General features: G+C 41.8%; 1 protein-coding gene across 4 annotated transcripts in view; it reads right to left on the bottom strand.

The window, feature by feature from the left end:
- Nucleotides 1-887: 887 nt before the first annotated feature.
- The window catches only part of LOC109401002 (ras-related and estrogen-regulated growth inhibitor), a 321,248-nt gene continuing 297,219 nt past the window's right edge, over nt 888-24,916 (bottom strand). For all 4 annotated transcript variants that reach the window (XM_019673469.3, XM_062846774.1, XM_062846775.1 and 1 more), the window contains exons 4-7: nt 17,226-17,282; nt 17,072-17,148; nt 16,817-16,998; nt 888-1,594 (exon numbers count right to left, since the gene is read on the bottom strand). In XM_019673469.3, coding sequence (XP_019529014.1) covers nt 1,336-1,594; nt 16,817-16,998; nt 17,072-17,148; nt 17,226-17,282 — 575 coding nt within the window. In that variant the 3' untranslated portion in view covers nt 888-1,335. The remainder of the gene's footprint in view (nt 1,595-16,816; nt 16,999-17,071; nt 17,149-17,225; nt 17,283-24,916) is intronic.

Below are 24,916 nucleotides of genomic sequence, written 5' to 3'. Positions count from 1 at the left end.
TTACATTCAACCTATGTTGGTATTCTCATAGAGGTGATATTGTTCAGGCATGCAACATTTTTTTGGCTGTGCAACAATTTTCTTATCATGCAACATTTTTTATAACGCGCAACATTAAACCTGCATTTGTATTCAACTAGAGGTAGCATTTTGCAGGCATGCAACATTTTTCATCTGATGCAACATTTTCAATGTGTGCAACAAGTTTCATCTTCCATATCATGCAACATTTTTTAATATCGCGTTACATTCAACCTATGTTGGTATTCTCATAGAGGTGACATTTTACAGGCATGCAACATTTTTTATGCGATGCAACATTTTTGCCGTCGCGCAACATTTTCAGTTGTTGCAACTGGTCGGGCATATGATTTACATCAATAATCTTCTTATCGGTACAAAGTCACTCCATTGTTGAAGTACGGTACAAAAACTGGTTGTTAGATTCACACCAACCAGTAAAAACACGGAAAAATAAAAAAGGTTGTTGGTTGCTGGATGTTAGATTCACGCAAGTCGCGGCAGCCAGAGCGAATGTTGCGAACGAGAGCGGGAGAGATAAGGCGGATTTGACAGTTCGAACGTTACGGTCGAGAAACAGCTGATCCAAGGAGGGGAAAATGTAACTCAGCAAGCACGCAGCCAATTTGTGAAGCTATGCTTATGCTGTGTTATAACATACATTACGGCGTTTGAAATAACGCAGCTACACATTCATGTGCGAAAACCCATTAATTGTGAAAATACACCCATTTGCACTATATTTTTCACAAGTACCGTAAACCGGGGAAAGATTGATAAAATTTTGTTTTTTTTTTTTTAAACCAGGACTGTGATACAAGAAATGCAAACAATATCCGTTTATCTCCAAAATAAAATGGTAAAAATCCAATTCGTTCTGTTTTATTCAGGTTCAAATTTTGTTTCAAAAGTCTCAAAAGTACAGTGCGCGCACTTACAAACTAACACAAATAGGAACGTCACGTGTCCATAAAATAAAATAAAATCGATTTGTTCATGGGTTCAGCTTGCTGCTAACAACTATTTGTTAATCGTTTGTTTTTACATCACTTACACGTAAAATTAAAACTTTTTCTCAAGGGTTTGAGCTATTTACAATATCTTGTCCGTAAAAATGACATATTTTACAACTCCGTCCGGGAATGGTTGCTAGCTTATAAAGGAAATTGTCTTATACCTATAACTAAACAATAGTCTCTTAACGTCTAGAATCCTACCGACTATTTGTTGTACAGTTGCTCAAAAGTTGTCTATTTACAAAATACTTCTCGAATCGTCGAGGTCCACCATCGCCGCCGTCGTCGATGCTGGACGTCATATGCTGAGCGAGGGCCTCTTCTTCCGTTCGCCTTTGCTGTTTTTGCCGAAGATGTTACCGAGCGCCTTCGAAACGCTGTTGACGCCCAGTTTCCGGCGGAGGGGAAGCGCCCGGAACAGTTGGGTCGAGCGGGCCTCACGGATGAGCGACTGGAAGGCCAGTGAGACGCCGGCAAAGTTCTCCGCCGCCGAGACTTCGTAGAACTGGCACGAGTAGCGGAAGGACAGCTCCTGGCCGTCGTTGACGGAGATTTCCCTGGGGAGTGAAAATGAAAGGTAAAATTGAATATTTTTTAATTTCGATATCATGATCGATACAGACAGCATCTGATACGATAAAGATAGAGAAGATTCATTTATTACGTCTATCGCTTTTCAGGATTTCTAAACCCCCCCCCCCTTCTCCCTCAGTCACGCTGTGTTCCTATACCTAATACACGTACTGTAACACTTTCCTAGACAACATTATGCCGTTTTTCTTTTTGATCCAGTTCCAACCTGCGTTGAAACTGGCTGAGATCACAGTTTCAACCCCAACCCGACTTCGGTTTCGCTTGTAGTAAACTTTGTTTGACGTTGTTTGTTTACACATTTTCCACCAATCCAGTTCCAACCCAGGTTAAAAAAGAAAAACGGCATTAGGATGCACTCGCGATGCTGACTGCTTCAGCGGCGGAACCGGTGAAGAAGAAAGTGCCAAAGTTTACCCAAACGGAGGCCTTCTTCTTCGCAGGTGGCCCGACGAAGGTGGCTGATGCGAATTCTCGTGACAAGCGTTTCAAGCACTCGCAGAAGCGGGCGAGGCAGTCATGGCGGCGCCCGCAAGGCCAGGCGAATTATTACCCCGAAGGTCAGCCAGGGCTCCCGGAAAGCTGGGAAGGGTGAGCCTGAAAAGGCTGGCCCGCACCGGAACGATGGGAACAAGGGGTTCCAAACGCTGGTGGGCCCTCAGCAGCCGCAGAGTAGGGCGAACCAATGGGAGGACCCTCCTTGGACTAAGGTTGAGCGGAGGAAGAGGAAGACGAATCCGCCGGTAGAAGTCCAGGACCGAGGGGCAATTCACTCTGCTAAATTACTGAATTGAAAATACACGATTAAATAAAATGCACAAAAATACTTCAATGCACGAAAAATACAAAAATGCATCAAAAATACACTAAATTCGATAAAAATACCTCAATTCGAAATAAAAGTGCATAAATGCGTCAATACCTAGAAAGTGCAAAAATATTGCAAATTCATCTTAAATGCACAAACTTGATAAAATACATGGTAAAATGCAAAAAATGCATGTAATTGTAATGTTTTTGATTAATTACAACGAAAACATTGAAAATTCCAAGAATATATTTATATTTTTAAACATCGAAGAGCAGCCACTTTGAAGCTGTTTATTATGGCATTCTATTTATCTAGAAGGAAATTAATTCCGTTGGAACCCATTCCATCGTTCTGCTGAGTCAGAAATCCGGCATCAAACTACATTCTGGATTAAGACTCTGGAGTTTATGAGTTTATTCGAGAGTTTATTACCATTGTGCACATACTCTTACAAGATCAAACATACTATTTCCTTTTCGAAAGTTGACCCAATTTCGGAAAATGCTGATGCCAAAAATGAGATACTGGAGAAACAGCCGATTATATTTTTTTTAGTAGCAGGAATTTGAGATCAGCAAAGGAACTTGAATTGAATGTAATGTCTTGATTTGTGTTAGGTTTCACGTAGTAGTGAATTTATTTCATTTAGTTTTAAACATACCCTGGAACATACTGACTTTTGCTCAAGGATGTTGAATTGAAACCAAAATTGAAACATGAAAGAGCCTATAGTACATTTAATAAATTTTTAATCAAATTGTGGACACATTATAGCTAACTTGTAGCGTTGAAGAATTGCATTGATTACTGCTGGTTTGCAGCCATGGTCATAGATCCGGGTTTCCAGTTTGGCGGGTTGATCCCCCCATGTTCGTTAGAAACGGAATGCTTGCACTAGGAGGCTTGTTCCGTACTGCAGCACTCAGCAGGAAGGGGGAGTCTTAATCGCCTTGTCAACCAACCGAGCGCTTATTTCCATCTGGCCAAGGGTTCATTCACAAATGTCATAACGCCAAAATTGGCCTTTTTTGACACCCACCCACCCCTTCGTAACATTGTTTATATGGAAAGAATTTTTTTTTGTTCGAGCTGTAACACCATGAAGTACACCCACCCACCCCCTCCAGCGTTATGACATTTGTGAACAAGCCCCAAGTCCTGCATGCTGCTCATACTCGATGATCGAAATGGAATGGTCACTTCGCAGTCGATTCTTCTTAAACTCCTTTACACAGTCCAATCCAAACTGGAAATGATTTCGGTCGGATAGACAAAAAAGTATTCAATCTTTTCAGTTCCTTGACAAATTCCTCCACAAATTTTGAGGCAGGCTTCTGGATCTGGAGTTCCGGAGCGGCGATGGTTGATGGGCATGGGAGTTCTGGAGCGAGGATTTGCTGAACTCTTGTTTTGCAAGAATTTTCTCGGTCAGAAAAGTATTTTTGTGAGATTTATAATGCTGGATTCAGTCTCACACAGATTACCAATAATATTGTTAATAATCTCTACAGACAGGCTACAAAAAGAGAAACATCAAACGAAAATGTTTGTGCGAGTACTGCAGGGGATTTTCTTCTTGTTTACATACAATGAACCACAACAAAACATGCGGAATTGGAAAAATCCGTAATAATTAGCGAAAAAGCCGTAACCAACAAAATGTACACAATTCGAGTAATTGCAGGAGTGAAAAGAAGCTAGATTTGTCTTCTAAATGCTCACAAAGTTTCCTTGATATCACTTTTCTAACATTGAAAATCACTGATTGAGTGAAAGGCGTAATCCCATTCTATTCCAAACGAACAAAAACAAGAATTACGCCTTCTACTCCTTTGTTTTGTTTGGTGTTTTGTTTACGAAAGTGAAAGGCGAAACTGAAATAAACACGTAAACACGGCGATAGTACAAGGCGAAACTGAAATCAAAACGTAAACACGGCGAAAGCAAATGGCGAAATTCTGTCAAAATCATAAACAAGGCGAATAGTAAAAGGCGATTCTGAAAATGATATCGATTCGAGGCGCATAGTATTGGGCGAAATTAACATTCTCAGGTATCAATTCAGGCGTAATTAAATGAATGGAAGTTTTAGTGCAAAAAATATCAAATTCGTGCAGTGTTCTTAGAAAAACAAGAAACTAAGTCAGAACTGTATCAACTAACCTTATTCAAGTTGAATTATTCTGTATTACTTCTAAATAGGAATTAAAATTTGATCAGCAAAATTCGGTTGTTGTTTTCGCATTGTTATTGCTTTGTTAGTTACGCCCTATTCGCGAATTACTCCCGAAATATGAAAAAATGCGTTTATTCGAAAAATGCATTTTAAATCGGTTTGAAATCACAAAATGCACACCAATACAAAATAATTCAAAAAGTGCAAAATATTACACTATTACAAAAAATGCATAAAAATTCACAAAAAATACGCAAATTCGCTTTTCAATACATCAGCTTGCGTCGAAAATACATAAGTGAATCGCCCCTCGTCCAGGACGCCAAGCCAAGGCGCAGGAAAGTACGTGCCAAGCGCGAGAAAGGCGACGTGCTCGTCATCAAGACGGAACAGTCCAAGTACTCGGACGTCGAAGGTGATGAGAAGCGGTGCCAAACATGAGGGTCTGGATGTCGACATACGCAGTATTAGACGTACTCGGGCGAAATGATCCTGGAGCTGAAGCGCGAGAAGGACCACAAGGGCGCCGCCTACAAGAGGCTGGCAGAAGAGGTCCTTGGTGATGGAGTAGAGGTGAGGGCTCTCACATATGAGGCGACTCTGAAGGTCAAAGACATTGACGAGATCACCGAAGTGGAAGAGCTCGTCACGGCACTGCGGCAACAGTGCGATGTGCAGGTGGCCACCGCAGCCGTTAGGCTACGGAAGGGGCCAGCAGGGATACAGATAGTTTTGGTTCAGCTACTTGTGGCGGACGTTAAAAAGTCCGTTAAAGTAGGGAGAATAAAGGTGGGCTGGTGCGAATGTCACCTGACATTCCACGAGCCACCAGAGATTTGCTTTAGGAGTCTGTAACCAGGCCACAAGTCGAGGGACTGCAAAGGCCCTGACAGGCGCAAACTGTGTAGGCGATGCGGCGCTGAAGGTCATAAGGCCCAAAGCAGCACGAGTCCACCCATCTGTATGGTCTGTACCGGGATATCCGCGAACAACAGACATCCGACGGGTGGTCCAAGGTGCCCGGCCTTCAAGAAAGCCGCAGTGAACAACAAATCACAGTGCAGGTAACGCAGCCGAACCTGAACCACTGTGAAGCGGCTAAGCAACTGCTTTGTCAGGCGGTTTTTGAGTGGGAGATGGATATCGCCATCATAGCGGACCCATACCGAGTACCTGCCGGCGACGGAATCTGGGTCACGGATGGGTCCAGAAAAATGGCGGCGATATGGACGACGGGTAAATGCCCCATCCAGGAGTTGGTGTCTACTACCTATGAGGGCTTCGTGGTCGCCAAAGTAAACGGAGTCTTCTTCTGTAGTTGTTATGCGCCTCCGCGATGGCCGTTAGAGCAAATACTGGACCGCATAATGACCGGGCTAACAGGGCGAAGGCCGGTGGTAATAGCGGGTGACTTCAATGCCTGGGCCGTGGAATGGGGATGCCGAGGTCAGATCCTGCTAGAGACACTGGTCATCTTAGATGTCGACTTGGCTAATGTCGGTACCAAGAGTACCTATAGTCGAAACGGAACGGAGTCAAGTATTGACGTGACCTTTTGTAGTCCTGGCCTAACAAGTAGTTCGAACTGGAGAGTAGATGATAGCTACGCTCACAGGGACCACCTGGCGGTTTGCTACAGCATCGACTACAACAACAGCAGGCAGCGGGTAGAAGAAGAGGCGGTTAGGCCAAGGCCAAGCCCTCGCAGGTGGAAGACATCATACTTCGGTTTAGACGGCGACGAGCTGGTAGCGGTGCTCTCACGCAGTGTTGGTAAACTCACACTCAAAGCACACTCATGAACCGCTCCTGCGTGAGCAAACTCGCACGCGATTCTGAATCGTTTTCTCTCGCACGAGAATTTCATGCAAAATCTCGCACTCACGAGTCAAGCACCGAAATCTCGTTCGCTTGTAAAACGAATCCAAATAAATTTGAACGGTATTCAATGCTATTGTACGCTAGATTTGCTTTTGTTCTATCATATAATCCTAAAAACTTCGATGTAAAGAATAAGAACACCAAGAAATAAAGCAATGAGTGAAAACACGAGTCAACTCATGCATGATTTTTTCGGCGGTGAGTTTGGCGAGTCAAGAATCGCGCGTGAAACAACTCAACCATGAGATTTGAGAATTTGAGTTTTTACCAACACTGCTCTCACGTGCGTGTGATGCGACCATGCCTAGGCGAGTCCACCCTATAAATGGGAGGCCACCGGCTTACTGGTGGACCGACGCGATTGCGGACCTGCGCCGCGCCTGCCTACGGGCTAGGCGGCGGATGCAGCGAGCTCGATCAGAAGAAGAGCGAAACGAACGGCGGGTGGTGTTCGCCGCTGCAAAAGCCGCGCTGAAGACCGAGATAAGCGTAAGCAAAAAGGCCTACTTTGAGGGTTTCTGACAAAGTGCCAATGCTAACCCGTGGGGTGTCGCCTACAGGATTGTTATGGCCAATACGAGAAGTGTAATGGCTCCTACAGAGCAATCTCCAGAGATGTTGGAAGGGATCATCGAAGGGCTTTTTCCACGTCATGATCCTAGTGCTTGGCCTCCTTTCGTAGGACAGCCGGGGACTGGGGCTGGCGATGAGGACAGGGTCACCGATGTGGAACTTGCAAGGATAGCAAAGTCCCTTAGCGTAGGTAAAGCCCCGGGTCCGGACGGAGTTCCGAACCTGGCCTTAAAAGTAGTTATTGCAGAGGCTCCCGAGATGTTCAGGTCTGCTATGCAGAAATGCCTGGACGAGAGAATTTTCCCAGAAAGCTTGGAAGAGGCAGAGCCTGGTTCTATTGCCAAAGGCGGGGAAACCACCCGGACACCCGTCGGCATATAGACCAATATGCTTGACAGACACGGCGGGGAAGATGCTCGAAAAGATCATCCTCAATAGAATGTTGAGGTTCACCGAGGGCGAAAATGGTCTTTCGAGTAACCAGTACGGCTTCCGGAAGGAGAGTTTCACCGTAGACGCTATCTTGTCGGTTACAAAAACCGCCGAGAAAGTACTCGAGCGTAAGAGAAGGGGGATTCGTTTCTGTGCGGTAGGGACTCTGGATGTAAAATAGAAATACACTAGAACTCCAATGGCGCTGTAGTCACTTTTCTCATTTAATTATTTTAATAACTTTAATTGCAATAACTTACTATTTTTAAGAGGCCATCTTGTAGAGGACCTTTTGTTTTGGTAAACAAACTTAACTTGACACTTCAAGTACCGCTACTGACGCTGTAAGGGCGTGGCAAACTAGATGTTAGTCACATGAATAGTCGCGACATTGGACTTCTGTGGCTAGTTATTCTACTGGATGTAAGGAACGCGTTTAATAGCGCCAGTTGGCCGGCTACAGTTGACTCTCTACATCTCGATATTGAAGGGACCATCGAGATAGGGAGAGATCGAATTCAAGAATCAGTTTGTAATGCACACTAGATTGAAAAATCGTCCGTAACTATGAATAACCGTCAACAAACAGATGTCACTTCGCCTTCCCAGAATGTTTTGCACCTAAGAAACGAGATCTAGCAACCTGTAAAAACGGGCATATCAACATATAGAGAGAAAATCTAGAACAAAAATGAACGAGATCGCATCGAGATAGAGATACACTACCCGCCATAAATATGGAATCGCATCTTCTAGTATTGCAACACCCCAATTGAATATTGCAGCACCCCAAAAAGTTTGGCATCACCTGAAAACCTTATGATTTACTAAACTACATCTCAAAAACCGTGTGCTCTGCAAAGTTTAGACCTTCGGCAAAGTTGTTCAGCAGGTTTATGACCTTCAAATGGTGAAATGTTTGGTACGTAATTCCGCCGCTATGTGGCGCTAGTGTGCATTTACAACGAAGTACTTTGACATGGTTTATCTCAAAATTCTGAACACCTAGAATGTTCGTGTCTTCAGCAATGTTGATCAGAAGGTCTGTGGCTATCAAATGGTGGTAATTTCAGTGCGTAATTCCGCCGCTATGTGGCGCTAGTGTGCATTTACAACAAAGTACTTTGACATGGTTTATCTCATGATTCTGACAACCTAGAATGTTCGTGTCTTCAGCAATGTTGATCAGAAGGGTTATGGCTATCAAATGGTGGTAATTTCAGTGCGTAATTCCGCCGCTATGTGGCACTAGTGTGCATTTACAACGAAGTACTTTGACATGGTTTATCTCATGATTCTGACAACCTAGAATGTTCGTGTCTTCAGCAATGTTGATCAGAAGGTCTATGACTATCAAATGGTGGTAATTTCAGTGCGTAATTCCGCCGCTATGTAGCGCCAGTGTGCATTTACAATGAAGTGCTTTGACATGGTTTATAAATATATCTCATGATTCTGACCACCTAGAATGTTCGTGTCTTCAGCAATGTTGATCAGAAGGGTTATGGCTATCAAATGGTGGTAATTTTAGTGCATAATTCCGCCGCTATGTGGCGCCAGTGTGCATTTACAATGAAGTACTTTGACATGGTTTATCTCAAAATTCTGACCACCTAGAATGTTCGTGTCTTCAGCAATGTTGATCAGAAGGTCTGTGGCTATCAAATGGTGGTAATTTCAGTGCGTAATTCCGCCGCTATGTGGCGCTAGTGTGCATTTACAACGAAGTACTTTGACATGGTTTATCTCATAATTCTGACCACCTAGAATGTTCGTGTCTTCAGCAATGTTGATCAGAAGGTCTGTGGCTATCAAATGGTGGTAATTTTAGTGCATAATTCTGCCGCTATGTGGCGCCAAGGTGCATTTACAATGAAGTACTTTGACATGATTTATCTCAAAATTCTGACCACCTAGAATGTTCGTGTCTTCAGCAATGTTGATCAGAAGGTCTGTGGCTATCAAATGGTGGTAATTTCAGTGCGTAATTCCGCCGATATGTGGCGCTAGTGTGCATTTACAACGAAGTACTTTGACATGGTTTATCTCAAAATTCTGACCACCTAGAATGTTCGTGTCTTCAGCAATGTTGATCAGAAGGACTGTGGCTATCAAATGGTGGTAATTTTAGTGCATAATTCCGCCGCTATGTGGCGCCAATGTGCATTTACAATGAAGTACTTTGACATGGTTTATCTCAAAATTCTGACCACCTAGAATGTTCGTGTCTTCAGCAATGTTGATCAGAAGGTCTGTGGCTATCAAATGGTGGTAATTTCAGTGCGTAATTCCGCCACTATGTGGCGCTAGTTTGCATTTACAACGAAGTACTTTGACATGGTTTATCTCATGATTCCGACCCCCTAGAATGTTATTGTCTTCAGCAATGTTGATCAGAAGGTCTATGGCTATCAAATGGTAATAAGTTTAGTGCGTAATTCCGCCGCTATGTGGCGCTAGTGTGTATTTAAAATGAAGTACTTTGACATGGTTTATCTCATGATTCTGACCACCTAGAATGTTCGTGTCTTCAGCAATCTTGATCAGCCGGTCTATGGCTATTAAATGGTGGTTTATCTCATGATTCTGACCACCTAGAATGTTCTTGTCTTCAGCAATGTTGATCAGAAGGTCTATAGCTAGCAAATGGTGGTAAGTTTGGTGCGTTCTTTCGCCGCTAGATGGCGCCAGTGCGCATTTACAATGAAGTACTTTAACATGGTTTATCTCATGATTCTGGCCACGTAGAAAGTTCGTGTCTTCAGCCAAGTTTGTCAGGCGGTCTATCAAATGGTGATAAGTTCAGTGCGTAATTCCGCCACTATGTGGCGCCAGTGTGCATTTACAACAAAGTACTTCAAAATGGTTTATCTCATGATTTTGACCACCTAGGCCTACCTGTGCGCCGACTATATTTTGCTCGGCGGTAGCGTGATGACCATTTTTGGCCGGCGGCGGCGACGACACGCCGGTGCCATCTTTCGGCGGCGTGAATCGGCGTGACCAAAATTTGACCATTGAATGAATACCTTTTGTAAGTCCTGTTCAGATCCGTTGCTGCGACCAGTGATTAGACCTATTGTGACAATACCCGCATCCTTAGTGTAGTTCATGTTGCAATACTGCATTGCAATTAAAGGCAATACAATAGAGATTTTGCTACATTTTTTGTTTAATTTATTCAGAGGGAAGGAATCTCGTTTCTTCATGGAGGAATCTCAGAAGGAATTCCAGGAATAATCTTGAAAGAAACTGGAGAAATCCATGAAGAAAATTCGGGGCTTATCTCTGCAGGAACTGCTGTATGAAATCCTGAAGGAACTACTGCAGAAATCTCTGGTGGTTCAAGAATCTGTCGAGAAATTTCAGAAGGAAATCCAGGAGGATTCCATAAATGAATTCAAGAAGAAATCCTAAGGGATTTACAGCAGAAATCCTCGAAGAAATTCCAGCGGGAATTTCTAAGGGAATTCGAGAAGGAATCCTTCAAGCAAGGATTTCTAGGAGGAATCAACGAAAAATAGCCAGGAGAAATTCCGAAAGATTTTGCAGCAGGAAACCTCAAAAGAATTCAAGTGGGAGTTTAGAAGAAAATTAGTAAAAGAGTCCGCAAAGGAATTCTAAGAGGACGATCAACGAAAATAACCTTAGAGGTATTTCTGGAGGAATTCCAGGAGAAATCCCTGAGAGAATTCTAGGAGGAATCCCCGAAGGAATTCTAAGTGGAATTCTCGCAGGAATTCCAGAAAGAATCTTCGAAGGAATCTCCGAAGAAATTACAGGAGAAATTTATGCAAAAATCCCAGGAGGAGCCACCGAAAATACTTCGGAAGAAATCTTCGAAGGAATTTCGAGCGGAATCCTCAAAGGTTTTTTAAGAGGAAACCCCCAAGAGGAATTTCCATAGGAAGTCAGAAGGAATCCCCGAAGAAATTCAAGAAGGAATCCTCGAAGGAACTCTAGGAAGGATCCACGAATTCTAGAAAGAATTTCCGAAGGAATTCTTGGAGAAATCACCGAATAAATTCAAGAAGGAAACCCTGAAGGAATTCCAGGAGGAATCTAAGGAATTCCAGGAGGAATTTCCGAAAAAAATAAAAGAGGAATCACCACAGGAATTCCAAGAGGAAACTTCAAAGTTATTCCAGGAGGAGTTCCCGTGTTAATTTTAGGAGGAATCCCCGACGGAATATCAGGAGGAATACCCGAAGAAATATCAGGAGGAAACTTTGAAGGAAGTCCAGCAGTAATCCACGAAGGAATTCCAAGACAAATCCCCGAAGGAACTCTAAGAGGATACCCCGAATGAATTCCCGGTGGAATCCACGACGGAATATCAAGAAGAATCCCCGAAAGAATTTCAGGAGGAATCCATGAAGGAAGTCCAGGAGGAATCCCCAAAGCAATTCCAGAAAGAATTTTTCAAAGTAATTCGTGAAGGAATTCTCAAAAGACTTCTAGGAGGAACCATCGAAACAAAAAATTAGAGGAATCCTCGAAGAAATTTCATGAGGAACCCGTGGATAAAATTGAAAAGGAATCTTCGAATGAATTTTAGGGGGAATCCCCAAAGGCATTTCAGGAGGAATCCCCGCAGGAATTTCAAGAGCAAATTCCGAAAATAATCCTGCGTGAATACCAAAGGAATTCCAGCAGTTATCCACAAAAAAAATCCAGCAGGACTCCAGAGGGAACTTCCAAGGGAATTCGGGTAAGAATCTCCAAAGGATTTCAATAACGGATCAACGAAAAATATCCTCTGAAAGAGTTCCAGAAGAAATTCGTGAGGGAATTCTAGGAGGAATCACCGAAGGAATTCCAGAAGAAATTCCCCAAGGAATTTCAGTAGGAAACCCCGAAGGAATTCTAGGTGGAATCCCCGGAGGAATTCAATGAAAAATTTCTGGAGCAATCTCCGAAGAAATTCGAAGAGGAATCACAACAGAAATTCCACGAGGAAACTCCAAAGAAAATCCAGGAAGAACCTCCGAAGTAATTGCTGGAGGAGTTCCCGTAGAAATTCCAGGGGGAGTCCCCAACGGAATGTCAGGAGGAATCCCCTAAGAAATTTCAAGAGGAATCCTTGAAGGAATTTCCGAAAGAACTCGAGGATCAATCCCCGAAATAATTCCAGGAGAAATCCCCAAAAGAACTCTAAGAGGAGACCCCGAAGGAATTCCAAAAGAAATCTCCGAAAGAATTCAAGGAGAAATCGAAGGAACCGAAGGAATCCCTGAAGGAAGCCCAGAATGAATACTTCGACGGAATTCCAGGAGGATATCCTGAAGAAATTTGAAGAGAAATCTCTGAAGAAATTACAGGAGCAATCCCTACAGGAATCCCAGGGGGGAGAGGAAACCCCATAGGAAGTTCAGAAGAAATCTCCGAAGAAACTCTAGGAGAAATCCCCCAAGAAATTCCAGGAGGACTCCTGGAGGAATTCTATGAAGAATTCCTGGAGGAAATCAAGGAGGAATCTCCGTAAGAATTCTAAAAGAAATCATCGAAGAAATTCCAGGAGGAAACCCCGAAGGAGTTTTAAGAGAAATCCACGACAGTGTATCAGGAGAAATCCCCGAAAGAATTTCAAGAAGAATCCTTGAAGTAATGCAACATTATTTTGTTTGTGCACTGATCACCGGTGCGAAAAATAAAAACCGGCGGCGTGACAAACTGCGGCGTATGGCCTAGGTGATCAGAATCATGAGATAAACCATGTCAAAGTACTTCGTTTTAAATGCACACTGGCGCCACATAGCGACGGAATAACGCACTAAACTTACCACCATTTGATAGTCAGAGACCGTCTGATCAACTTTGCCGAAGACACGAACATTCTAGGTGGTCAGAATTATAAGATAAACCATGTCAAAGTATTTCGTTTTGAATGCACACGGGCGTCACATAGCGGCGGAATTACGCACTACATTTACCACCATTTGATAGCCATAGTCCGTCTGATCAACATTGCCGAAGACAAGAACATTCTGGGTGGTCAGAATCATGAGATAAACCATGTCAAAGTACTTCGTTGTAGATCCACACTGGCGCCTCATAGCGGCGGAATTACGCAGTAAACTTACTATCATTATGAGATAAACCATGCCAAAGTACTTCGTTGCAAATGTACACTGGTGCCGCATAGCGGTGAAATTACGCACTAAACTAATCACCATTTGATCGTCATAGACCGTCTGATCAACTTTTCTGAAGACACGAACATTCTAGGTGGTCAGAATCATGAGATAAACCATGTCAAAGCACTTCATTGTAAATGCACATTGGCGCCAAATATCGGCGGAATTACGCACTAAAATTACCTCCATTTGATAGCCGTAGACCTTCTGATCAACATTGCTGAAGACACGAACATTCTAGGTGGTCAGAATCATGAGATAAACCATGTCAAAGTACTTCATTGTAAATGCACACTAGCGCCACATAGCGGAAGAATTACGCACTAAAATTACCACCATTTGATAGCCACAGACCTTATGATCAACATTGCTGAAGACACGAACATTCTAGGTGGTCAGAATCATGAGATAAACCGTTTCAAAGCACTTCATTGTAAATGCACACTGGCGCCACATAGCGGCGAAATGACGCACTAAAATTACCACCATTTGATAGCCATCGACCTTCTGATCAACATTGCTGAAGACATGAACTTTGTAGGTGGTCAGAATCGTGAGATAAACCATGTCAAAGCACTTCATTGTAAATGCACAGTAGCGCCACATAGCGGCGGAATTACGCACTAAAATTACCACCATTTGATAGCCATAACCCTTCTGATCAACATTGCTGAAGACACAAACATTCTAGGTGGTCAGAATCTTGAGATAAACCATGTCAAAGTACTTCATTATAATGCACACTAGCGCCACATAGCGGCGGAATTACGCACTAAAATTACCACCATTTGATAGCTACAGACCTTCTGATCAATATTGCTGAAGACACGAACATTCTTGGTGGTCAGAATCATGAGATAAACCATGTCAAAGTACTTCGTTGTAAATGCACACTGGCGCCACATAGCGGCGGAATTACGCACTAAACTTACTACCATTTGATAGCTATAAGTCTTCTGATCAACTTTGCTGAAGGTCTTAACTATGCAGGGGATACGGTTTTTGAGATACAGTTCAGAAAGTGATGAAGTCTTCAGGTGATGCCAAACTTTCTGGGGGTGCTGCAATATTCAACTGGGGTGTTGCAATACTAGGCGATGCGATTCCATATTTATGGCGGGTAGTGTATATCGAGATAAGGAGATATCGACATGTAGAATGGTAAAATGTATGCAGATTGAAGGGACCGACCAGGCCATCGAGATAGGGAGAGATATCGAGATGTAGAACATCGACATGTGGAGAGTCGACTGTATTGCCGATACGCTCCTGCGTCTGGGGATACCCGGGTACCTGTAAAAGATTCTCGGAAGTTACTTCCAGAATCGAGTACTAGTTTACGATACAGAGGTGGATCGGAAGTGCCTTCACATAACCTCAGGAGTCCCGAAAGGTTCTATCCAGGGTCCGGTGTTACAGTAGAATAACTAGCCACAGAAGTCCAATGTCGCGACTGTTTGTGTGACTAACATCTAGTTTGCCACGCCCTTACGGCGTCAGCAGCGGTACTAGAAATGTCAAGTTAATTTTGTTTACCTAAACAAAAGGTCCTCTACAAGATGGCCACTTGGAAATAGCAAATTATTGCAATTAAAGTTATTAAAATAATTAAATGAGAAAAGTGACTACAATGGCGCGAGTTCTAGTGTATTTCTATTGGTGTTATGGAATGTCATGTACGACGAGGTGTTGAGGTTAGAGTTCCCGGTGGGAGTGAAGATTGTTGGCTTTGCTGACGACATTACGCTTGAAGTCTACGGTGATTCGATTGAATAACTACCCACTCGATCAAGATTTTGGAAACTGGAGTTTGCTTATTCATCATAAAACTGAGATGATGGGACCGGAAGTCGGTGCAGCAAGCGGTGATCAGTTTAGGCGATTACACTATCACGTCGAAGCGCTCCGTCAAACACTTGGGCGGTAACGTTGTTGTCGTGACGTCGGTCTATTGGGTTGGATCCGAGCCCGCGGTTGGAAAGGGGTCCCCGGTAAGGGTCGGGGCAGGTGGAAGCCCCACCGTCAGCAACTCCTTCTGGTGCAAGCTGAAAGGGCCTGGGGGCCTGAGCCTTCAGCAGTTCAGTATCAGTTCTTGGTGCTTGTAAAACAGTTGGTCACGGGCGTGGTTTCGACCCTGCCTGCCTTCCTCTCCGAAGCAATGCCTTCTTGGTGGTTCCGAAGAGACATAGGGTTTGGCGACCATGGGAATGCTTAGTAGCTCGATGAGAGAGAAGTCAAGGCTCTTAATTCTGTTGTAGAAGATGGCCATAACCCCACACTATCTGGATTTTCCTGTTCTGGTGTCTGTTGAGCAGGTTTTTCCCCTATGGTTTAGAAGAAAGAAAAGGTGGAATGGTGCGCGTAGTAACGGTCAAGTGGCCATCCGGAACTACCCGCGCTCCATTTCCAGGCTGTGTACCCTTACAGTCGAGGTAGATCCAACGAACCTCTCAGATGATATTACTAGTCCCTCACCAGTACCGGAAAACTCCACAGGGTCAACTAGCGATCCTGGTCACCTCAGGGCCTCTGCGGGAGCAACAGGACCATTATTAAAAATGTAAGTCACCCTCCTGAATCCAATAATTCGGCTCTGAAATTTCCTGAAATGGCTCCGAAAACCCTTGAAACCGACCGTAGTGCATATGAGAACTTCTGAAACCACCAAAATACGCTGAATATCCTCTCGGCCCCTCTGATTGCCCGTGATATTGTCGTGTGGAAGAAACACTTTGCATGGGTCACCCATGCCACTAACATCTCCGCATAATGGATTACCGGTAGGGAGTGCGTTCAATGTTGCTCAACAGGAGTAAAATCATTTAATTTTGTATGGCGAAAAGCATCTAAACTCGAATTTCTCGAAATAAAAAGCTTTTACCGAAAAAATATTTGGTAGGCACCAAACCGGTCATCATTGTGCACAACCGCTACCAAATATTTTTTCGAATCATGTGTTTCACTTCGAGAAATATGCCATTAAATGCTATTCACCATACAATATTTTTGCGATTTACTTTTAGCGATCTTTCGCGCATAGAAGCTAGCGCCACATTGGTCGATGCGGAGAGTAGGAAAACAGTCAAAGCATTTAATTCATTCTTCGAGGATCCAAAGTACTACCCAACCGCCATGAACAACCAAATCTTACAATTGAAAAACAATCTAACCTTCTCACCTTGCATGATCGAGGTCGCTCTTGTTCCCGAGCAGCAGGATCGTGTAGTAGGACGGCAGCTTGAGCTTGGTCAGCTGCTGCAGGTAGTCGGCGGCCTCCTCGAAGCTGGCCTTATCACAGATGGAGTACACCACGACGAACGCGTCGCCCCAGCGGAGGTGCTCGTACAAGCAGCCCCGTTTCTGTGGATGAAGAACAGAGTGAAAGTTTTAGAACTTTATGATAACTATAAGAGTTCGGTTGAGCCTAACTTACGTCGCATTTGGAGGTGTCCAGAATTTCCACCTCAGTCGTGACATTATCGTAGATGACGCTGTGTCGGTAGACGAAATCTGAAAAAAGATAGTATACACCTCAGTAAGGCATTCGAAAGATTTCAACGTTATGCGTATACAAAAAAGTGACGAACCTCTTGAAGAGCTGTATTCTCCAATGTAACGTTTCGTTAGGTATCGCACGGTGACGGCTGAAACGAAAGCGAAAAGAAACCCAGATTAGTCACACACAATCGTCACCTTCACATATGCATGAATATAGCATAGCTTCAATAAAAGAAAGAAAGGAAGAAAAAAAAAACCCTCGAACCTTTTTTTACGTAAGGTTGAAAGCAAAAAGTGACCTAGTCCGGGCGGGCGCGAAACTGTCACGCATTTGTCTCCGCGTGCAGTTAGATGACCAAAAGTTGAAAACTGTGTCAATCAACCTTTCCAACCCTACCTACTAGCTGGCACGTTCCATTTGCAGAGGGTTGTCGATGGTAGGCCGTTGAATGCGGAAATACAAAACTCGTATGTGAATACTCTAATGAATCGAAAGGTGGCCATTCCCCGATAAAAGTGCAAGCTTTTCTTTATGTTGTCCCACTATAAAAGTGCTTTTAAGATCACATTATTTGTTTATCCTATGTTAATTTTTCTGTTTTTCAAAGTCTTGTATTGGATCACAGATAAACAGACGTATCACTCTTCGTAACGGCTCGGCACATGCATTTAACGATCAATTCAAATAACATTTAATTTCCGCGATGCATCCATCAGAGGCGCTAGTGTTCGACCGTTTTGACGTTTGCCATTGTACACGTTGTTGAATGGTGCAAACGAAATTCACAGGCGATTTGTGTAGTAGTGTGCGTGTTAGACAAACGTCATATCGAAATCCATCATGGCCGACAGTGTCTCACGTGGTTCTACCAACAGGTGGCAGTGTGCTCATGACACGGAACAAAACTGTCTGTTTGCCTATGATAGGTTATTGAAGTTGTGGAGTTTGGTATTTCACTGGGATGGAATCACCCCTCACGTGCAGCACACACAACTTACCCAGGCTGACGTCGGTTCGGAAGTGGCAAGAGTGAACGCGGTTGGGTGACGCCTGGAGTTGTTGCTACGCAAGCAGGGATGCTAACATTGTCCGCTTGACAGTTCGCATCACATTCAAATGCGCTATATCGCCTGCTGTGATCAATCTCCTTTCCACAGCTTTATGTAATACATCTTATATCTCACAGAAGTAACTGAAGTATTTCCTGTGTTTGTTTTTTTTTACACTTTTACCTATAAGTTTATCAATGGTCGCAACAATCTTTTCCCATTATCGATCATCATTGCCGCGGTCGATCGGTCAGTCTCGTCGTCGTCGTCAATTTGTCAGGTTAAACAAATTGGATTCGATTCGATGGAAATGCTGCATTTATATGAATTATTCATTCCTGGTCCCCCAGTAAGCAAGCACGCGTCACTAATAATCACAATCACACGCATTTCAATCACGATATGCCTCGGCCGCTACGACGCGACAATGGTGCAGGACAAGTAGGTTTAAGACAAGTGCGTCAGCTTTTTACTTTTACAGCACTCTTGACGGTCGCTTTACCCATCTACGTATGATTTTCGATATGCGTACGCATCATTTAAGTTGTAATTCAGGGGTCCCCAATTCATTTTGGCACTGGATCGGTATAGTCGTTTGTGGTGGATGCAGTTAGAATTGTAAATTAAATCACAATGTTTAATTTACAATTCTAACTGCATCCACCACATCACAGTCCGTGCCTCGATCTTGACTCGTTCCATTGCCTCGTTTCAGGCCGAAGCAAACTTTCGTTAAGTTTTGCGTGTTCGCTACGTTCCCACGCTGATTCGCATTCGCTAGGGATGTCTAAATCAGCACGCTATTTTCAATACACACATAATTAAATCACAATGTTTAATTTACAATTCTAACTGCATCCACCACATCGTTCAAGACAAAATGTTATGCTAATTCAGGCAGAACATATGCAGCATTTCCAAGTCAACTCACGAATCGCGTAGACGTGACCTTTTTCAATTCAAGTGCAATTTTTCTCATGTATGAGCTTCTATCTGATAAAGTTTATCATGTTATTGTTCGTTCAGTTGAAAATCGAAATTTTTGACTCGCGAAAATCGATTTTTCTCCTAAACCGTGCGTGGGACGTACGACGGGCAAAGTGCGCTGGATAGAGGGCCAGATCCGCTGCCCAGCGCACTACGTCCGACTTAAGGATTCACGTATGGATTTGGAGAAAACTCGATTGTCGCGTATGGGGAAACTTCGGGTTTCAACCGCGACGATAACACAGCGCAACATTTTTTTGTCTCAAGAGCAAACTTATGTGTCTCCGAAGGTTTTTGGGCCGCTGAATCCGAATCCGGGCTCAGATTTGCTCCAACACGTCACAATTTTGAGCTATACCTTAATTTATAGGGTAAAATATGCGATTTTGGGCTTTTTTGACTGCAAGCCATTAAGCATGGAAAATTTTTTTTTGAGCAATCAAAATGTTAATTGGTCAATTAACATCTAAATTAACGACTCATGCAAAATATTTCGTTTTACCTAATCAAATTTGATAGATTTAAGCATTTTATGTTAGTATGAAAACTTGCATGCAACTTTTGGAGGGTGACTTGTATGGGAAATATCGTACCTAACATAAATCACTTAAAACTATCAAAATCGATTTGGTAAAACGAAATATTTAGCATGAGTCGTTAATTTAGATGTTAATTGACCAATTAACCTTTTGATTGCTCAAAAAAAAATATTTCCATGCTTAATGCTGCTTAATTTTTGTTACGCTGTGTAATATTTGTTTTGAAATCTTCTTCACCTAACTTTTGAATCCAGACACGAATGCCACATAAGTGGTAAAGTGTCTTTAATAAATATTAATAATAATAACTTTTGAAACTGGGGTAAATGAAAAAGACTAATTTTCTTCTTCAATAAATTATAAATCGAAAAGGCTTAATTGGATTGAAGTGATGTTTTCAAAGATGTTTCAGGATAATTGAAGCCCTTTAAGGACAAGGTATTTGGAGTACATTGCTCAAAATTTCTAGAGCACCGTTTTTTAGAACCGTTGAACGGATTTGGATTAAAATGCATCACGCTGTTGACAACCACTGAACAATTAGCGTGATGCATTTTCGTCCAAATCCGTTCAACTGTTCTAAAAAACGGTGCTCTTGAAATTTTGAGCTATGTACTCCAAATACCTTGTCCTTAAGGACACTGAGAGTAATATTCGTAATATTCATCGCAGATCTATGTTAGATGTGATATAATTTCAGTTTTTGAAGAACCGTACCCTTCGATTTTTTTTATTATTTTTCTGTAGAAATCTGATTTTCAGCCTCAAAATTTGTCAAGTAGTTCAGAATAGTCAAATAAATCTAACTTTTTCTCAATTTTTTTATTGATTTTTAAACAAGCGAAAGAAAGCATTTTTTTGAAATTTTTAATATCAAAAATAGATTTCACATACAAGTTTCAATGAATAAAACATGCATATTTTTTCATCCATGCAACTGCACTCAAATAGCAGCAAATTAATGAAAAACAACCGTAGAATGCCGACAGTGTACCATGAAAATGATATGATCATATCTCTGTGTAATTTCACCGATTTTTAAAATGTTTGGCTCTAAATTTAAGTGATCATAACACAGCGTAACAAAAAATTACTTTTTGTCTGTCTCAAGAGCAAACTTATGTGTCTCTGAAGGATTTTGGGCCGCTGAATCCTCAGATTTTCTCTAACACGTCACAATTTTGAGCTATACCTCAATTTATAGGGCAAAATATGCGATTTTGGGCTTTTTTGACAGCAAGTCATTAGGCAAGGAAATATTTTTTTAAGTAATCAAAAGGTTAATTGGTCAATTAACATCTAAATTAGCGATTCATGCAAAATATTTCGTTTTACCTAATCAAATTTGATAGTTTTAAGCGATTTATGTTAGGTACGATATTTCCCATACAAGTCACCCTCCAAAAGTTGCATGCAAGTTTTCATACTAACTTAAAATGCTAAAATCTATCAAATTTGATTAGGTTAAATGAAATATTTGGCATGAGTCGTTAATTTAGATGTTAATTGACCAATTAACCTTTTGATTGCTTAAAAAAATATTTCCTTCCTTAATGACTTGCTGTCAAAAAAGCCCAAAATCGCATATTTTGCCCTATAAATTGAGGTATAGCTCAAAATTGTGACGTGTTAGAGCAAATCTGAGCCCGGATTAAGGTTCAGCGGCCCAAAATCCTTCGGAGACACATAAGTTTGCTCTTGAGACAAAAAAATGTTGCGCTGTGTAATGTCTCCGCTAATTCTTCATCGATTTTAGATATTTTCATCTCAGAAATTCATTATCTACATATACAGCCATTTCATGAAAAAAGAATAGACACTAAATAAATGTGCTCACATATTGCTCAAATTTGGAAGGACTGATTGTTATCGGTCTGCAGATAGCCTAGTGGTTAAAGCTATGATCCGGAGACGACGGGTTCGATTCCCGTTCCGGTCGGGAAAATTTTTATAGAGTTTCATTGTACTTGCCACACATGCAAAGAAAGCCCTTCAATAAATAATTGTGGAAGTGCTCTAAGACAAGTTGAATAAAAGCAGGCCAAGTTCCAATGCGACCGTCCAGCCATAAAGAAGAAAAAGAAGAAGAAGGAGAAGGTTTTTTTTCAATGTGTTGTACAACATACAACAACGCGATCGCTCGAGGGTTAAAATGCCGTTTATTCTATTTTTTATATTTATACATCTAAAACCATGGGCTAATGGATGAAGTTTAGTTAAAAAAAAATATTAGCGAGTACGCCTCCTGTAGAGTGATAATCTTCCAACAATTGCTTCAGGCATTCCTTCCGAATTCCACCATAAATTTCTTCTGTTTTTCCTACGGAAGTTTCTGTCAAAGATTCATTCAGGAGCTCCTTCTGGAATTCCTCCAGGAGTGCCTTCAGAGATTGAATACTTATTTCTAAGATTTCTCCAGAGGTTCCTTCGATGGCCCCAAGGAGTTCCTGCTGAAATTACTCCAGCAGTTTCTTTTGGTGTTTATCGAGGAATTAAATCTGGAAAGCCACAGGAAGTTTCTTTTTGGATTCGACAAGAAGTTCCATAGGATTCCCTTTTTTAAGAATTCCTCCAGCAGTACCTTCTGGTAATGCTTCAAAGATTTCTTCTGTGATTTTTCAATCAGCTTTTTCTGAGATTCCTCCTGTAGTTTCAGAATCTGTCTTGGATTCTTCCAGCAGCTCCCTCGAGGATTCCCTCCAAAACAAATACCCCATGATTTTTTTTTTCTGGAATTCCTCTAAAATTTTCGAAGATTGACCAGAAGTTGCTGTTGGGATTCATCCAAGAGTTCCTTCAAGGATTCCTCTTTCTGGGAATTTCAATCATGATTTCTTCCGGAATTCACTCCTTCCTTTTTGGATTTTTGATTTCTTCAAGAGTCTTCTGGTGGGATTTTCCAGGAGTTTTTTAAGAGATTCCTCCTTTGAAAATTCTAAGGTTTCTCCAGGAATTCCTTCCCAGATTCTTCCAGGATTATTTTCCCTTGATTCCTCAAGAAGTTCCTTCTGTAATTTCTCAAGGAGTCAAGATGTTCCTTTTGAGATATCTTCAAGAGTTCTTTCTGGGATTAATCCAAGAGATCTTTTCTGAATTTCACCAAAAATTTCTTGCGGGGTTTTATTAGCTCTTATCGGGATTACTCCAGGGACTCCGTCTAGAATTCCTTCATGAATTTCTCCCATACTTTCTTCTGGGATTTTTTCAGGATTTTCTCCGGAGATAACACCAAAAGTTCCTTTCTAATGGATTTATTCCATATTTCCTCCAGAAGTTCTCTCCGAGATTGCTTAAGAAGTTGCTTCCAGAAGTTGCTATCCACGATCTCTTTCAGGGAATCCCAGTAAAATACTTCTGAAGGTAAAAGTAAACTCTAAACTGAGTGAACTCCTCTGGAGGTATCGCAATAAAACATCTGGAGGACTCCTAGTACTGCTGGCTGCATGCTAGATGGAACCTCTTTAGAAATTTCAAAAAATAAACTCCTGGAAGAATCACAGAGGGAACTTCTGAAGGAATCCTGGGTACACTCCTGGGAAAATATGAATCACTCATATAAAATCAAGTTGGAGTTTTCCAGAGTCACTCTGAAATTTCCCCGGAATCTTGAGAAAATCCTTGAAAATCCCAGAGGGCTCTTAAGAGGGAACAAACTATCATCGCTTAGCAAAAACTCAAAAGCAGTTTTCTCGCTGAAATCTCAACAAATGTTAATTAGTAGTTTACGCAACAAGGTGCAGAATGAAGATTTTTACAGCACGAGTCGTACATTTATCCAACGAGGCTTGCCGAGTTGGATAATTACGACGAGTGCTGCAAAAATCGAGTTCTGCACCGAGTTGCGTACAACGTTTTTTGCAATTTCATAAATTACCGCTTGAGGTTAGTTTTTAACAAAACTTTTCCATCAAACTGCACACTGATGTTCAAAGCCTTATTTAAGAAAATCTGATTATAGCAGATTATTCTGTGTAGTTGTCACTATTTTTCTAAACCGCGTCCAGAAAGCATCAAGAAGTTGATCAAAACTGAAAACAGTGCTGTAATGGTTCATTACGCAACGCAAATCAGTGCTGTAATGAATTATTACAGCACTGTTTATTTGGTGCGGGAAATTAGGCCTTTTCCTGTCAGACTTGCGTGAGGTAAAACAGCCTATTACGATGAGAAATTGCAAAAAAAAATTTACACTACACTACACTCTGGCCACCATATGGATAATAGTGAAATATTTTTCAATGATGGCGTTGTGACTTAGAGGAAGAAAACTGCTTTTTAATAATTGATGATTGCTGATGACTGAATGATGGTTATTTGAGCCCTAAAGAAATCATAACAGGAAGGAGTGAATTCCGGAAGGAACTTCTGGAGAAATACCTAAAGAAACCACGGTAGAAATTCCATTAAGAGGAATCTTTGAAGGAACTCTTGGATAACTCTTCGACTTCTGGTCAAATTTGGAAAATCCTGAGGGAATCCTCGAAGGAGCATCTTTTGAAGCATTATCAGAAGGCACTGCTGGAGGATTAATCTGGTATTTTTATTACTAACTGAAGTTCACCCAGTAACCCATGGCTGTAAATGTATATAAAATAAACGGCATTTTTGAAGTGATGGAGACGCATGGTCATTACAAACGTAGCGCTGGATTTGGCGCTGGACTAGGTGCAGTAAACTCGTTCAAAAGCAACTTTCCGGCAGAAAGTCTTCACAATAATCACTGTTCACAACAAGTTCACGCAACGTATCTGATTCAGATGGAAAAAGTGGACGAAAACGGTCGTTTCTGTGTGAATTTAGGTAATGCACAATTTTGTTTCCCTGTAGTGCCGAGAATGGGGTCAAAAATAACTTTATGCAATTCAGTATCATAATTTATATTTTATATAACTCATTTTTGTATCATAAGGGCCAACTTTTCCAAACTGGTTCATAATGCAACTGAAATGAGTTGCATAATGAAAAATAAATGCATAATGTTCATAATGCAACTCATTTGAGCTGCATTATGAACATTATGCAACTCAAATGAGTTGCATTATGAAAAAAATCATTGCATAAAATTTTGTAAGGAACTCGTTGCAAAACTTGATTTTTTCAGCACTCTTCGTATTTATCCAACTCGGCAAGCCTCGTTGGATAAATGTACGACTCGTGCTGAAAAAATCAACTTTTTGCAACTCGTTACATAAATAACTATTGTC

This window comes from Aedes albopictus, chromosome 1, assembly GCF_035046485.1.
Source record: "Aedes albopictus strain Foshan chromosome 1, AalbF5, whole genome shotgun sequence".
In the NCBI taxonomy this organism is placed as follows: Eukaryota; Metazoa; Arthropoda; class Insecta; order Diptera; family Culicidae; genus Aedes; species Aedes albopictus.
This window is presented reverse-complemented; position numbering and strand designations above follow the sequence as displayed.